At 39.8% G+C, this 14980-nt stretch overlaps 1 protein-coding gene across 1 annotated transcript in view; it reads right to left on the reverse strand.

Annotated features, from left to right (window-relative positions):
- Nucleotides 1-5662: 5662 nt before the first annotated feature.
- The window catches only part of LOC106583603 (V-set and transmembrane domain-containing protein 2-like protein), a 47434-nt gene continuing 38116 nt past the window's right edge, over nucleotides 5663-14980 (reverse strand). Inside the window, exons 2-4 of the mRNA XM_014167972.3 lie at nucleotides 8196-8362; nucleotides 6241-6282; nucleotides 5663-6088 (exon numbers count right to left, since the gene is read on the reverse strand). Of these exons, the coding sequence (XP_014023447.1) occupies nucleotides 5774-6088; nucleotides 6241-6282; nucleotides 8196-8362 (524 nt within the window). The 3' untranslated portion in view covers nucleotides 5663-5773. The remainder of the gene's footprint in view (nucleotides 6089-6240; nucleotides 6283-8195; nucleotides 8363-14980) is intronic.

Raw genomic sequence — 14980 nt, forward strand, 5'->3', positions numbered from 1 at the left:
CACAACATGATGCTGCCACCCCCATGCTTCATGAATGGGATGGTGTTCTTTGGCTTGCAAGTCTCATTTTCCTCCAAAAATAACGATGGTCATTATGGCCAAACAGTTCTAGTTTTGTTTCATCAGACCAGAGGACATTTCTCCAAAAAGTATGATCGTTGTCCCCATGTGCAGTTGCAAACTGTAGTCTGTCTTTTTTATGGCAGTTTTGGAGCAGTGGCTTCTTCCTTGCTGAGCGGCCTTTCAGGTTATGTCGATATAGGACTCGTTTTACTATGGATATAGATACCTTTGTACCTGTTTCCTCCACGATCTTCACAAGGTCCTTTGCTGTTGTTCTGGGATTGATTTGAACTTTTCACACCAAAGTACATTCATCTCTAGGAAACAGAACACGTCTCCTTCCTGAGCTGTATGACGGCTGCGTGGTCCCATGGTGTTTATATTTGCGTACTATTGTTTGTACAGATGAATGTGGTACCTTCAGGCATTTGGAAATTGCTCCCAAGGATGTGTCAGACTTGTGGAGGTCTACAATTTATTTTCTGAAGTCTTGGCTGATTTCTTTTGATTTTCCCATGATGTCAAGCAAAGAGGAACTGAGTTTGAAGGTAGGCCTTGAAATACATCCATAGTTACACCTCCAATTGACTCAAATGATGTCAATTAGCCTATCAGAAGCTTCTAAAGCCATGACATCATTTTCTGGAAATGTACAAGCTGTTTAAAGGCACAGTCAACTTAGTGTATGTACATTTCTGACCCACTGGAATTGTGATACAGTGAATTATAAGTGAAATAATCTGTCTGTAAACAATTGTAAAAAATTACTTGTGTCATGCACAAAGTAGATGTCCTAACCGACTTGCCAAAACTACAATTTGTTTAACAAGACATTTGTGGAGTGGTTGTAAAACGAGTTTTAATGACTCCAACCTAAGTGTATGTAAACTTCCGACTTCAACTGTATGTAGGACCTTATTTTGATCACCCTGTTGCTGGAGACCTTTCCTGCAAAAACTTGTATTTGTGGTTTAGAAAGGCTTCTGAAGTTAGTATTTCCACTTTGACATTTTAGAAAAATGTATCCATCAAATACATTTGGTTTTCAGTTTGTGGTTGCACTGTGGCAACACTCAACCCACACACAATATCATAAAAAATATCCCCATGCTTCTGAGATTCTGTTCTACCAGACATCTCTAAGAAGAATTCGGGCAATTTTATCCCGGGAATATGCCATGTTGGGAAGGTTTGGTGATACTACCTGTTAAATACTACCACTCAACCTTTGCACTGGGTATAATCCCTTCACTTCCATTGATTCTACACCCCCAATCTCCTACAGGACTTCTGCTAAAGAAACATTAAGAGCAGGCTAGAAGGCATAAGCAGGCTATGACGGGAGGTGTTGGTGAGGGGACCAAGGTGCAGTCAGAAGAAACAGGTCTCCAGTCTTGGCTGTAAAACTCAGTTGACCTCAGTGAGAGGAGCTAGTAATCCATCAGTTTACATATAGTACCATGCAAAAATCTGAGGGAAACCAAATCCATGGGGGAAATGCACAAACAAATCCCAAAATGTTGATGTAACGGTCTGGTTCTGGTTAGGTTCTGCTCTATGGTTTTTACGAGTGGACCTCCATTTTGTGGTGCACAGCCAAGTTAGCCACACGGAAGATTGTATGCACTGATTGTTCATTTTATTGTTAACTTTGACAAAACATTAAGTTGTATTTATAAAATGTCAGATACAATACAATCTACTGCTACCAAGAGATGGTGACAGGTTTACAAAACCACTCTCCCAAGAAATTCAGAATTATTTATCTCTTACTTTATGATTTCCTGTTAAATAATTTGATTGTTTGAAAACAAGCTAAACAAGTACAAGTATAAGTTGTAAAGCAAATGTGCAAACACAAACATACTATTATTCTGATGGTAGTTTTACCAATGACCTCAGACAACTCTAACCTGCCCTTGGCATATTCTTAACATTGCAGCTGTTGTGTCATGTTGATGCAATGATCACTTCAGCGTGTTCATCTGGGCTGGAATTCCTACAGCATTTCCAGACACGCTTAAAGTGACAATCAGCAGTTAAAACAATTACAAAGCATTCTCCCCTTCCGTTTCAGTAAAAAGCTGAGGGATGGAGCTGGAGAAATATATCCACTCTCAAATTCATATACAAAGCTATTGATGCAAGGACTGACCATCCCTGGTATTAAAATTATAGTTTTAACCATGTTTTGATGCTATATGGTGCTTCTTTACATTGGCTTTGTTTTCAAACAAGCTTATATTTTGGGTTCTGATGGGGTATAATGGTTGAACTAAGCTCATGATTCTTCAAGAATCAATGGCTACATGTCATTCATTTATAAGTAAACTAAATTGATGTGGTAACTGCAGATTGCCTCTTTAAGAGCACTACAGTGAACTAGCTCTGCTGAAATGAAGCATGTTTCCAACCATCTGAAAAGACTTGAACTGCCTCACATCCATGCGGGTGTAACAGTGTAGGTTCCGTCCCTCTCTTCGCCCCAACCCGGGCTCGAACCAGGGATCCTTGCACACATCAACAACTAACACCCCACGAAGCATCGTTACCCATCGCGCCACAAAAGCCGCGGCCCTTGCAACGCAAGGGGAAACCCTACTTCAAGTCTCAGAGCGAGTGACGTCACTGATTGAAACGCTATTAGCGCACCACCGCTAACTAACTAGCCATTTCACATCGGTTACACGGGAATTACCTCACCTGCATACGCAAAGGCAATATCTAAGAGCTTAACTGTAACTTCACAGTGGATATTTAGGCATCAGCAGAACCTCATGACCATAACCTTACTTTTCTAAGTTAGGAAGAGTTGACTGCATGGTTCATGGTGCAACCTTTTGTTACTGTGGTCCGTGATTGTAAAATCACTCCACTGAAAACCGCACCAGAGTCATTACTGAGAAATTACTTTTCAAAGGGATAAGGAGTCTCAGATATGTGTAATGGCAGGTTAGGGTCCTGTTTTTTTATGGTCAATATGGTCAGCAGGTGATAGGATGTGTAACACAGACCTCTATTGTTTAAACAAGGAAGTGCAATTAAGCAGGCTGAGGAGCACTGGTAATTGTAATTCATTGTTAGGACTGTGTGTGGCAGTAGTGCACCCCAAATGAGGATAAGAAGATGGGAAGAGTGAAAAGGGGGGCTGTGTAACACTTCATATTCTGTTGTTGTGTCCTCAAACCAACATAGACCAACTGAAGGGACCAAATAAAAAAAAGACAATTTTGGGGGGGATTTAATAAATATGACAGGAATTGTTCCATATATTTCCTAAAATATTTCACAATGGCAGCATAACATTGATGATGTTGCATTCCACATCCCAGCTCTCCTTTTAAATGTTCAGAGAGTATATAACCGTCACCTTACCTTCCAATGATATGTAATGAATGGTTAAACTTTTTTTTAAACATAGAACTGTCTGTCCTTCAGTGTATAGCGACAACTTCATTCTACAATTTACCAGCTAAGCAACTTTTAAGAGAAGCGTAAAAAACAATCAATTGATCCACACCTCATATATTTGAATGCACTAATTGTAAGTCGCTCTGGGTAAGAGTGGGTGCTAATTGTCTAAAATGTAATTTTCAGGATTGTACAGTTAATATATTATTCACGGGTTATTCAGGGTTTTGTTAAATATGTACCTGTCCGTTTATCTTGGAAATACTAACAGGTGGTACATAGTCTGTCATAAAATCTCAAAACACTGCAATAATGAAGCTTCTATTCTCCTTACATGTAATTCATGACAACTATATCTGACAGATGCTTCAAAAGGTGTTTGCTGGTGTATTCCTGATCACAGCAAAGCAGATGTAGAAGAATACAAGCATCCATGGTCCTGTTGTGCATTTAAGACCTCCCTTTCCTTTTCAAACAGCGCACTCTGCCTATTGACAATCAACTCTTTCATCAACCATCAAGTTCAAATGTTTTGATTTCTGTGAATTACTTTTTTTCTCTGACAGGAGATCACGCAGACATAACAGTACTTTAACTGAAACAATAAAAATAAAAAATCTAAAGACCAAAGGTTTCCCATCAAATAAAAGTATTTAACAGAATAGATATCAAACAGCAGCACTTAGATTGAAGAACAAACACTGTCAAGAAGACGAACATGAAAAGAGTTGAAAAAAACATACCTTAACTGTCATTTTAACTCTACTGATGAAATAATTGCACAAAAAAGCCCAACACTAGTTGGAAATAGAATGACAAAAAAGCAAGGATTAACATACTCTGGGGAGGTTTCTCTGACACATATTAAGCCTAGTCCAGGACTAAAAATTATTCTCAATGGGGAATTTCCATTGAAAGTGCATTTTCGTCCAGCACAGGCTTAATCTGGGTCCAGAAAGCCAACCCACTATGTGCCATATGATTCATTTGGTTACTTAGCACTGAATAAATTGTGTTGTGTTGATAGGAAAAGTGTGTGTGTGTATTGTGAAGACAATATTATACAGTTTATTCCAGGTGATGAAGGCATACATGTATGTTTGGGTTTCCGTTAGACATTCTAGAAGTGGTTTAAATAGTTACACCCTTTAGATAAAGCAAAATGTAAGTACAAACCAAAAAACAACTCTCCAAAGTACTTTCACAGACCTTGATAAAATAAAAAGTGTAGTTTGCATGTAAATACTGTAACTTTTTTTGGCATACATTTCCATAAAACACCATTGAGGAACGAGGCATTTCAATGTATACATCACTGAGAGCAAAATCTCCCTATCCAATCAATCTATCATGGGGTGTCTTTCTCTCCTCGTCTCCTTTACTTTATAACTACAGATAGGGAAAGATCTGGATTGGTTCCTACTATATTGCCTTGTCCCTTTCCAGTCATTTCATATCAGTGCTTAAGAAGGAATGGAGACAAGGGAAGGAATGAAATTCAGACTTTTGAGACACAGGCCTTACCGCCATCTCCTCTCCAGCCAACAATACCCTCATCTTCACCCATCACAATCCCAGAGTCAGAAATCATGGACAAAGCATTTAAAGGTCAAATGCAGCCGTATTTATCTCAATATCAAATCATTTTTGGGTAACAATTAAGTACCTTATTGTGATAGTTTCCAAATAAAATTGTAAAAAATAAACAAAAATAGGTTCTTAGCAAATAGCAATTTCTAAAGCAAGAATTTTGATAGGACTGTCTGGGAGTGGTCTGAGTGGGGAGGGGAAAACTATCTGCCAGAGAGGTCTGGAACTCTCTTTCTTATTGGTCCATTATGATGTCACGAGGCAGGCCAAACTCCATCCCACCAAAACAGGCAGAAATTTCAGCCAATCTTTTCAAACAGCTATTACACTAAAAGGGCATAATCATAATTTTGACAATTTCACAGTATTAATCAAACCTCATGGTGTGGAAATATATTAAATACAGGAAAACACGTTTTTGACTGCACTGGGGCTTTAACGAAAGTGATGAGAAATAACATTACATTGAGAACCAAGATAACGTACGATCATGCCCCCTGGTGGTCTCTGACAATCCTAATCCAAACAAGCATAAAGAAATATAAGACAAACAAACAAGCCAAACAAATCGATTCATAAATGAACATATAAATTAAGCAGAAAGAGTCCTGTTTTTGTCCAGGCCTCTCTGTGGGTGTTAAAACAATCATCCTTCTTATGATAATCGGGAACATGCACTCCTGTTCTTCCCATCTGGACACAATAACCTCTAGAGCACACAGCTCTCAGTGCAGTCCGTGGTGCTGTCATCGGCCGAACGCCTCTTCAGTTCCCGGCCCTCTGTTTGGTGTAGATCCGCCTGGCTCCCCTGTCCCCTGTGCCGAGGCTCCTGAGGCAGGGTGTCTGCCGAGATGTGGCCCAGGCTTCGTTCAGCCTCCACCTGCAGGTAGGCCCGGACACGGTGGTGTTGCGCCACGCTGCCGCTGAAGTCGATGACACGGCACTCGTACGTGCCCTCGTCCGACCGCTTGATGCTGGAGAGGCGAAGCTTGTGGGAGATGTTGCTCCCGGCCACTTTTACCACCTGTGGCAGAAGATAATGTATTTGTAAATCATAAGCATATAAATCCTATTCCTCGGTATCAATAGTATGTATGTTGACAATGAGTTAATCATGTTTAGCTTACAGTCAATTTAGTTTCAAGTGCAGTACTGTACACTGATGTGTCTACTCACACTTATTTTTGCGGCATCTTTAGACATCTCCATGGGAACCACCTATAAGGAATTGATGGAAAGAAGTCAGGCACATGGCTGAAATAACATTAGCAAGTGACATACAGTATCAGTATAGATAAGAATCAAATATCACTTGAAATATGTCGACCCTTTCAAATATGTTACACGTCAGATCATCAACAAATGAAAATGTCTTACAGTCCACCACCTAAAAATGGTATGTAGAACTGTGTACATATTTTAGCTTTCACACATCTGCAATTCAAAACCTTTAGCACTGCGATCAAATAAACAATTTCCTATCCACACTGGGAAGTCTAATATCTTGTTTATGTCACTGGGTAGCCTAATATCTTGGTTGTTATGTCACTGGGTAGCCTAATATCTTGGTTGTTATGTCACTGGGTAGCCTAATATCTTGGCTGTTTTTATGCCACTGGGTAGCCTAATATCTTGGCTGTTTTTATGCCACTAGGTAGTCTAATATCTTGGTTGTTATGTCACTGGGTAGCCTAATGTCTTGGCTGTTTTTATGTCACTGGGTAGTCTAATATCTTGGTTGTTATGTCACTGGGTAGCCTAATATCTTGGTTGTTATGCCACTAGGTAGCCTAATATCTTGGCTGTTTTTATGCCACTAGGTAGTCTAATATCTTGGTTGTTATGTCACTGGGTAGCCTAATATCTTGGCTGTTTTTATGTCACTGGGTAGTCTAATATCTTGGTTGTTATGTCACTGGGTAGCCTAATATCTTGGTTGTTATGCCACTAGGTAGCCTAATATCTTGGCTGTTTTTATGTCACTGGGTAGTCTAATATCTTGGTTGTTATGTCACTGGGTAGCCTAATATCTTGGTTGTTATGTCACTGGGTAGCCTAATATCTTGGCTGTTTTTATGTCACTGGGTAGCCTAATATCTTGGTTGTTATGTCACTGGGTAGCCTAATATCTTGGCTGTTTTTATGTCACTGGGTAGTCTAATATCTTGGTTGTTTTTATGTCACTGGGTAGTCTTATATCTTGTTTTTTGTTATGTCACTGGGTAGCCTAGTATCTTGGTTGCTGTTGCACTGGGTAGCCTAATATATTGGTTCCTGTTGTACTGGGTAGCCTAATATATTGGTTCCTGTTGTACTGGGTAGCCTAATATCTTGGTTGTTGTTGTGTCTGATAGCTAGCTATTTCGGGGCATCGAGTGAAGAAAATATCTGGGAAAGTTGGGGAGGGGAAGGAATTATTTTGGGGCATAGGTATGCATTATGCATCGAACAGAGATGTGGAAAATCTATTTCTTCCTTAGTGCCAATTATAGTGTCTAGCACCACAGCAGGAGCTCTAAGTTTCCCTAAGTTAGAGAAGTCAACCTGCTCCCACAGTGCTAGAAAAATGCTAATCAGCAATTATCTATTCTTTCCTGTGCCAAGGGCTGCAGCTAATGTTTTCCTCTGCCTGCTGTATTGTAGGCTAATGTGGATTCAGTCAATTCAGTTCTGTCCACAGTAATGTACATTATCTCTTTGTATGGTAATAGTGCGTTAACAAAGTCTATGTGGGCTTAATGAATGTTTTTTGCATGATGATGATAATCAGATACAGGGCTCCTCTTTTAAGAAACAAGCACATAAGTCAAGTGAATAATGCATTGACCTGTAAGGGAGGAAGTTATACACATGCCGACAAGAATATCTCAAGTTAGGATTTAGGGCTTAATTTGTAACCTTTCAACAGACAAACCAGGGTTGACAGTTACTAATCTCTTAGTGGGTAGGTCTACATTGTTTCATTGTGGTCATCAAGTCCTGAGCAAACACAAGCACTGCTTCTCTATGTCGAGCAGAATCACAGACAGTTACTCGGATTCAATAACTCATAGGTGTCACCCCCGGGCCAATAAAACTCTCCCTTAAATAAAATTCTCGCTGCGACCATAACATTTCTCTCAGCGGCTCACCTGATTGGTGGTCCAGGTGGGTTTCTCTGGCCAGTCTCTGTGGTTCTTCATGTACCACCACTGGATCTCCAAGGAGTAGGAGGGGCCCGCCCCCCGGAACGAACAGGCCATCTCCACGTCCTGACCGCTCTGCGTCGTGATGTCATGAGGAACCTCCGTGAAGACAGCTGAGTGAAGAGAGAGGGAATGAAGAGAGAGAAGAGTATTTATGCACCTGAAAAGTGACCCAAAAAAGTGACCGACCAATCAAGCAATCGATGAAACAAATTACTCTAACATCTGTACAATCTGTAACTTTCCTTCCCAGTGAATAAAACCCATCCCCAAAGTTTACAAACAGGTGCTGGCATACCACTGGAAATAACGGTTATAGATCAAAGGTTAAAAATCCAAATCTTTCTCCTGCGACGGCCTCTGTCTGTTAAACTTTGCCAAACATTTTGCTACAGGAAATGAAAAAGACTGGTTCTTATTGGACAAGTCCGGGTAGTCCCTCCATATTTCAGTCCCTTTTCTTCCATTTGGTGCCTAATGAATAGGACCCAGCTCTGTTGACTCAGACAACGTCATGTGTGGGCTTTTTTTGTTTTCCGTTCCTAATCCTTCAGAGGGCCAAAGTAGCCAGGGACATTTCTCAAACGAAAACATCACTCCCCATATCCCTTATCTATCCTCACACATCTAGCTATTAGGCTAAATCCTCTTGCCAGTTCTGTTTAAAACACATTGCTAATTCAAGAGACTAATCCTCCTTTATAACTTCACCACCACAGAGACTTCCTCCACCGAGAGCTTCAGTCTTATAGACAAGTCTTTGAAAGATAAAGTAGTCAATGGTATTTTGTTTAAGCGATGTGCTGTTGTTTAAGATGCACCATCTGCCGACTATTACGAGGATAAAACTTCAGCAAGAAACAACAGGCGGATGAAGATAATTAAGTTGAAGGGCACTTTGGGGATTTTAGGGAGGATTTTTTTTGCATGCAGTTGGGAGATGTGTCTTCAAGAAAGGGAGATATGTTTTGTGTCTCTTAGTTAATTCGTATAGACATTGGAAATGTATCAGACAAATGTTACTTTACTGGATAATCTAATTACATTTTTGAATCATGCTTCTTATGGATGTTGTCCTTCAGGTAATGAGAAGCATGAGTACAAATGTATCATAATACATAACTACTTCCATAGATTGTGAGAGGTGGTGTCAGAGGAAGGCCCTAAAAATTGTCAAAGACCCCAGCCACCCCAGTCATAGACTGTTCTCTCTACTACCGCGTGGCAAGCGGTACCGGAGTGCCAAGTCTAGGACAAAAAGGCTTCTCAATAGTTTTTACCCCCAAGCCATAAGACTCCTGAACAGGTAATCAAATGGCTACCAGGACTATTTGCATTGTGTGCCCCCCCCAACCCCTCTTTTTACACTGCTGCTACTCTCTGTTTATCATATATGCATAGTCACTTTAACTATACATTCATGTACATACTACCTCAATTGGGCTGACCAACCAGTGCTCCCGCACACTGGCTAACCGGGCTATCTGCATTGTGTCCCACCCACCACCCGCCAACCCCTCTTTTACGTTACTGCTACTCTCTGTTCATCATATATGCATAGTCACTTTAACCATATATACATGTACATACTACCTCAATCAGCCTGACTAACCGGTGTCTGTATGTAGCCTTGCTACTTTTATAGCCTCGCTACTGTATATAGCCTGTCTTTTTACTGTTGTTTTATTTCTTTACCTACCGATTGTTCACCTAATACCTTTTTTGCACTATTGGTTAGAGCCTGTAAGTAAGCATTTCACTGTAAGATCTACACCTGTTGTATTCGGCGCACGTGACAAATAAACTTTGATTTGAGATGTGTCTTATCTAAAAGATATAGCATGATCGAAGTGTTACATCTCACAATCCTTCTCCTTGACAGCCTGTTGTTTTCCTAACTGTCATACAGCTACCCCTTGTATTAGACTATGTAAGGAAACATTATTCCTGTCATATAGCATCCTTTGTCCTATTTGTGTAATAGCATATTGCCCCACCAACCCTACAGTACATGCATGACAACAGGTCACAATACACACAGTATCACTGTATCTGTCACACCCTGACCATAGAGAGCCCTTGGTGACTAGGGGGTGTTCTAGTCTTTTCATTTCTATGTTGGTGCTCTTGGTATGGTTCCCAATTAGAGGCAGCTGTTTATCGTTGTCTCTAATTGGGGATCATACTTAAGTTGTTCATTGTTCCCACCTGCTTTGTGGGATATTGTTTTGTGTTTGTGTATGTAGCACCACTACTTTCACATTTCGTTGTTGGTTTATTGTTTTGTAGAAGTTTCACTTTGAAAAAAGATGTCGAACTCAAATCACGCTGCGCCTTGGTCCGTCTCTCATCACGTTTGTGACAACAGTATCATGCCTCTATCAATTCAAGGTATTTTCCAGGGGTCTCCAAATCTCATCCAGGGTGTGCAGGGTTTTACTCCAGCCCAGCATAACACACCTGTTTCAAATAATCAATGAATCATGATCTTCGATGTGGACCATGATTAAGTGAATTAATTGAGTTAGTGTTGGGCTGAAACAAAAGCTTGCACACCCAGTAGCTCTCCAGGACCGGACTAAAGAGTTCCCTGGTCTATGCAACGCCATGCAGGGCAACCGGTTCATTTCGTGCCACATCTATCATGTTGATCTATCTACATTTGATCTATTATCATACTGTACTAATGAAAGTAGTTAACAATGTATTGTGAAACTATATGCATGTTCAGTACATTCAGTTCCTGATCTACAAAGTGTAGAAGTTTAGCCTGAGGTCATGTGGTGGTAAACTCATCACACCCCATTGAGTTTCACATTTTAGACTGTAAATGTCTCTATTTTGCTCTCTCTCTCTCTTTCGCCATATTGATTTTATATGACTATGTACTTACAGTGGTAAATTATTGTGGAAGTGAGTGCTTTGTCCTGTATAAGTGGGTCTCTCCTATTTGTTCACTTTATATTCTTGCACAAATGTTGTTTTTCAGTAAACAGACCTTGCAGAGTAGCTCTAAGCAAATAACATTTTGCAAAGGACACAAAAGGAAGACAAAAGTAAAAGGTCCGTAAGCTAAAACGTACATAACCACTGCTGTACTTCAAAAGCCAAATGTTTTAAGCCTGAGAGGAAAGCATGTGTTCCGAATTCCATGTCCGTCTGGGACCATAAAACAGACAAGTGTGAAGGCGCCACAGTAGCAGCCAATGTGTGATGTTCAATGTAGGTCTACATTACATGAGACTTTTGAAAAAAACATGTAGGGATTGACATTAACCTGTTTATCCACTTGTCCTTCAGACAAGGAGGTGACTGAAAATGTTGTGTTGTTTGATGCATGAAACCACTATACAAAATAAAATGAATTAGTATTTCCATACAATTATTACAGAGTAACAGGCAAATTATGCTACCCCCTGCCTATTGGCTACTTAGCTTATTCAAGCCTGTCTCAAAATACAACACTGACCCTTTAAGACAGAAAATAAGAACTTTACCTGACTTGCTTTTGTGCTCTTGTAGGAAGCAACCACTCCCCCATTGCTGACTAGAAATTAGCTATACCTGGGCTAATAACTCACTTACAAACAAAGAATATGAACTAATGTGCAAACGTGGCTACATGCAGCTCTCACTTTAATTTCAAAACAAGACCACTCATGTTATAAACATTGTCCAGTTCATAGTGAATGGCACAGATCCATGTATGGCAATTGTCTATTTGCATATAGGGATACTGCAGCTCTGATTGGTTATGGCACACCAGTCTCTGTAGATTATGAGCCTGTCAATGCAATAGAATCCTACTCCAATGTGCTCTGCATACAAGAAAATCTCTTGCATAGTTTGTTTTTGTTTTGGTATGTTGCATTGAAAGTTGATTCAATCACAATTCCCAGAGTAGAGGGAAACTAGAAAGTTCAATCTCGTGCTTCTCTGTACAGGCTGATATTTCATCTGCGCACGCGCACAGCTTCGAGGGAACATTGCTCCACGTATCTTCAAACCCTATTGGAGGAGAAGGTCAGAGGGGCGGGACCTCTGGCTTTCTCATCCAATGGCTTTTGAGAAGGAGATGAGGAGAGAGGACTCGAGGACTATGCAACTGAGATCTTCCCCTTGACCTCAAACCAAACCCTCATGCGTTTATGAAAGAGAAGTGAAGTTTGAAATGTGAAATTATGTTAGCCTGCTGCTGTTAGCTAAGTTAGCTAATTGGTGTTAATTAAGTTTGCTAATTGGTGTTAGCTAAGTTGTTTGCTAATTGGCATTATCGAAGTTTGCTAATTGGTGCTAGCCATTCAAAATAATTGCATTACCCATGCAATTAGATCACTACAGAGGCTAGTATTATGAAGCTGTAATGATGGTTATTTTTTGGTGCATATAATTTCTGTTCCGTAATTAAGACAATTAGGACATGCTTGATTGCCAGCTGTATTTTATACAGGCATAATCAAGAGCAGGCATAATCAACATGACACTGAATCAAGGTTGAGACAAGCAGTTTCTTAACTTGATGTTAAAATATCTAGTGTTACGACATAAAAATGTCAATTTGTTCGCCATTTTAGAAATAATTTTAGGAGCAATCAGGTCTTCAGAAAGGGATTGATCTATGGACAGACCAATATAAGTTACAATTCTTTTAGATTCAATCTCCTTGCCTGCAGTTTATCTTCATCTTGTCAGCACTAAGCAATCTACGTTTTGTTCCAAACAAAATCGATTTAGTTTTTCCCAAATGTAACAACAATTTGTTGTCAGACCCAATCTCTAACAAAACACAATTCCTTACTCAGGGTCTCCTCTATGTAAACTGTATCCTTCCCTGATATGCCTTTGCATTTGCATATTAAAGTTCGATGTTATTGAATAGAGCCTTTTTGTGTAGCCATTGCATAACCTGATAAAATTCAGGACACACATTCCACCCCACGTGCACTTGGTAAGGTGCACTTATTTGATCATGTCCGTTAACCTGTTGGGGCTAGGGGGCAGTATTTGCACGGCCGGATAAAAAAAAACGTACCCGATTTAAACTGGTTACTACTCTTGCCCAGAAACGAGAATATGCATATAATTAGTAGATTTGGATAGAATACACTCTAAAGTTTCTAAAACTGTTTGAATGGTGTCTGTGAGTATAACAGAACTCATATGGCAGGCCAAAACCTGAGAAGATTCCATACAGGAAGTGCCCTGTCTGACAATTTGTTGTCCTTCTGTTGCATCTCTATCAAAAATACAGCATCTGTGCTGTAACGTGACATTTTCTAAGGCTTCCATTGGCTCTCAGAAGGCGCCAGAAAGTGGAATGGGGTGTCTGCTGTCTCTGGGCGAAGAACAGCAGGAGAATTTGTGAGTGGTCAGCCAGGGGACAGTGAGACAGAGGCGCATTCACGAGAATTCTCCATTTTTTCTTTCAGCCTTTGATTGAATACAATGTTGCCCGGTTGGAATATTATCGCTATTTTACGAGAAAAATAGCATAAAAATTGATTTTAAACAGCGTTTGACATGCTTCGAAGTACGGTAATGGAATATTTTGAATTTTTTTGTCACGAAATGCGCTCGCTCGTCACCCTTCGGATAGTGACCTGAACGCATAAACAAAATGGAGCTATTTGAATATAACTATGAATTATTTGGAACCAAAACAACATTTGTTGCTGAAGTAGAAGTCCTGGGAGTGCATTCTGACGAAGAACAGCAAAGGTAATCCAATTTTTCTAATAGTAATTCTGAGTTTAGTCCCAAACTTGGTGGGTGTCAAAATAGCTAGCCGTGATGGCCGAGCTATGTACTCAGAATATTGCAAAATGTGCTTTCGCCGAAAAGATATTTTAAAATCTGACACCGCGATTGCATAAAGGAGGTCTGTATCTATAATTCTTAAAATAATTGTTATGTATTTTGTGAATGTTTATCATGGATAATTTAGTAAATTCACCGGAAGTTTTCGCTGGGTATGCTAGTTCTGAACATCACATGCTAATGTAAAAAGCTGTTTTTTGATATAAATATGAACTTGATTGAACAAAACATGCATGTATTGTATAACATAATGTCCTAGGAGTGTCATCTGATGAAGATCATCAAAGGTTAGTGCTGCATTTAGCTGTGGTTTTGGTTTTTGTGACATATATGCTTGCTTTGAAAATCGCTGTGTGATTATTTTTGGCAGGGTACTCTCCTGAAATAATCTAATGTTTTGTTTTCGCTGTAAAGCCTTTTTGAAATCAGACGATGTGGTTAGATTAACGTGAGTCTTGTCTTTAAAATTGTGTAAAATAGTCATATGTTTGAGAAATTGAAGTTATAGCATTTTTGAGGTATTTGTATTTCGCGCCACCCGATTCCACTGGCTGTTGACTAGGGTGGGACTCGCCCAGACAGGTTAACCTCTATGGGCTAGGTGGGACCTACTCAACAGCCAGTGTAATCCCGTGGCGCGTTATTCAAATACCTCAAAAATGCAAAAACTTCAATTTTTCAAACATATGACTATTTTACATCATTTTAAAGACAAGACTCTCGTTAATCTAACCACACTGTCCGATTTCAAAAAGGCTTTACAACAAAAACAAAACATTAGATTATGTCAGCAGAGTACCCAACCAGAAATAATCACACACCCATTTTTCAAGCTAGCATATAATGTCACATAAACCCAAACCACAGCTAAATGCAGCACTAACCTTTGATGATCTTCATCAGATGACAACCCT

The sequence above is a fragment of the Salmo salar genome, chromosome 22 (genome assembly GCF_965601325.2).
Source record: "Salmo salar chromosome 22, fSalSal1, whole genome shotgun sequence".
In the NCBI taxonomy this organism is placed as follows: Eukaryota; Metazoa; Chordata; class Actinopteri; order Salmoniformes; family Salmonidae; genus Salmo; species Salmo salar.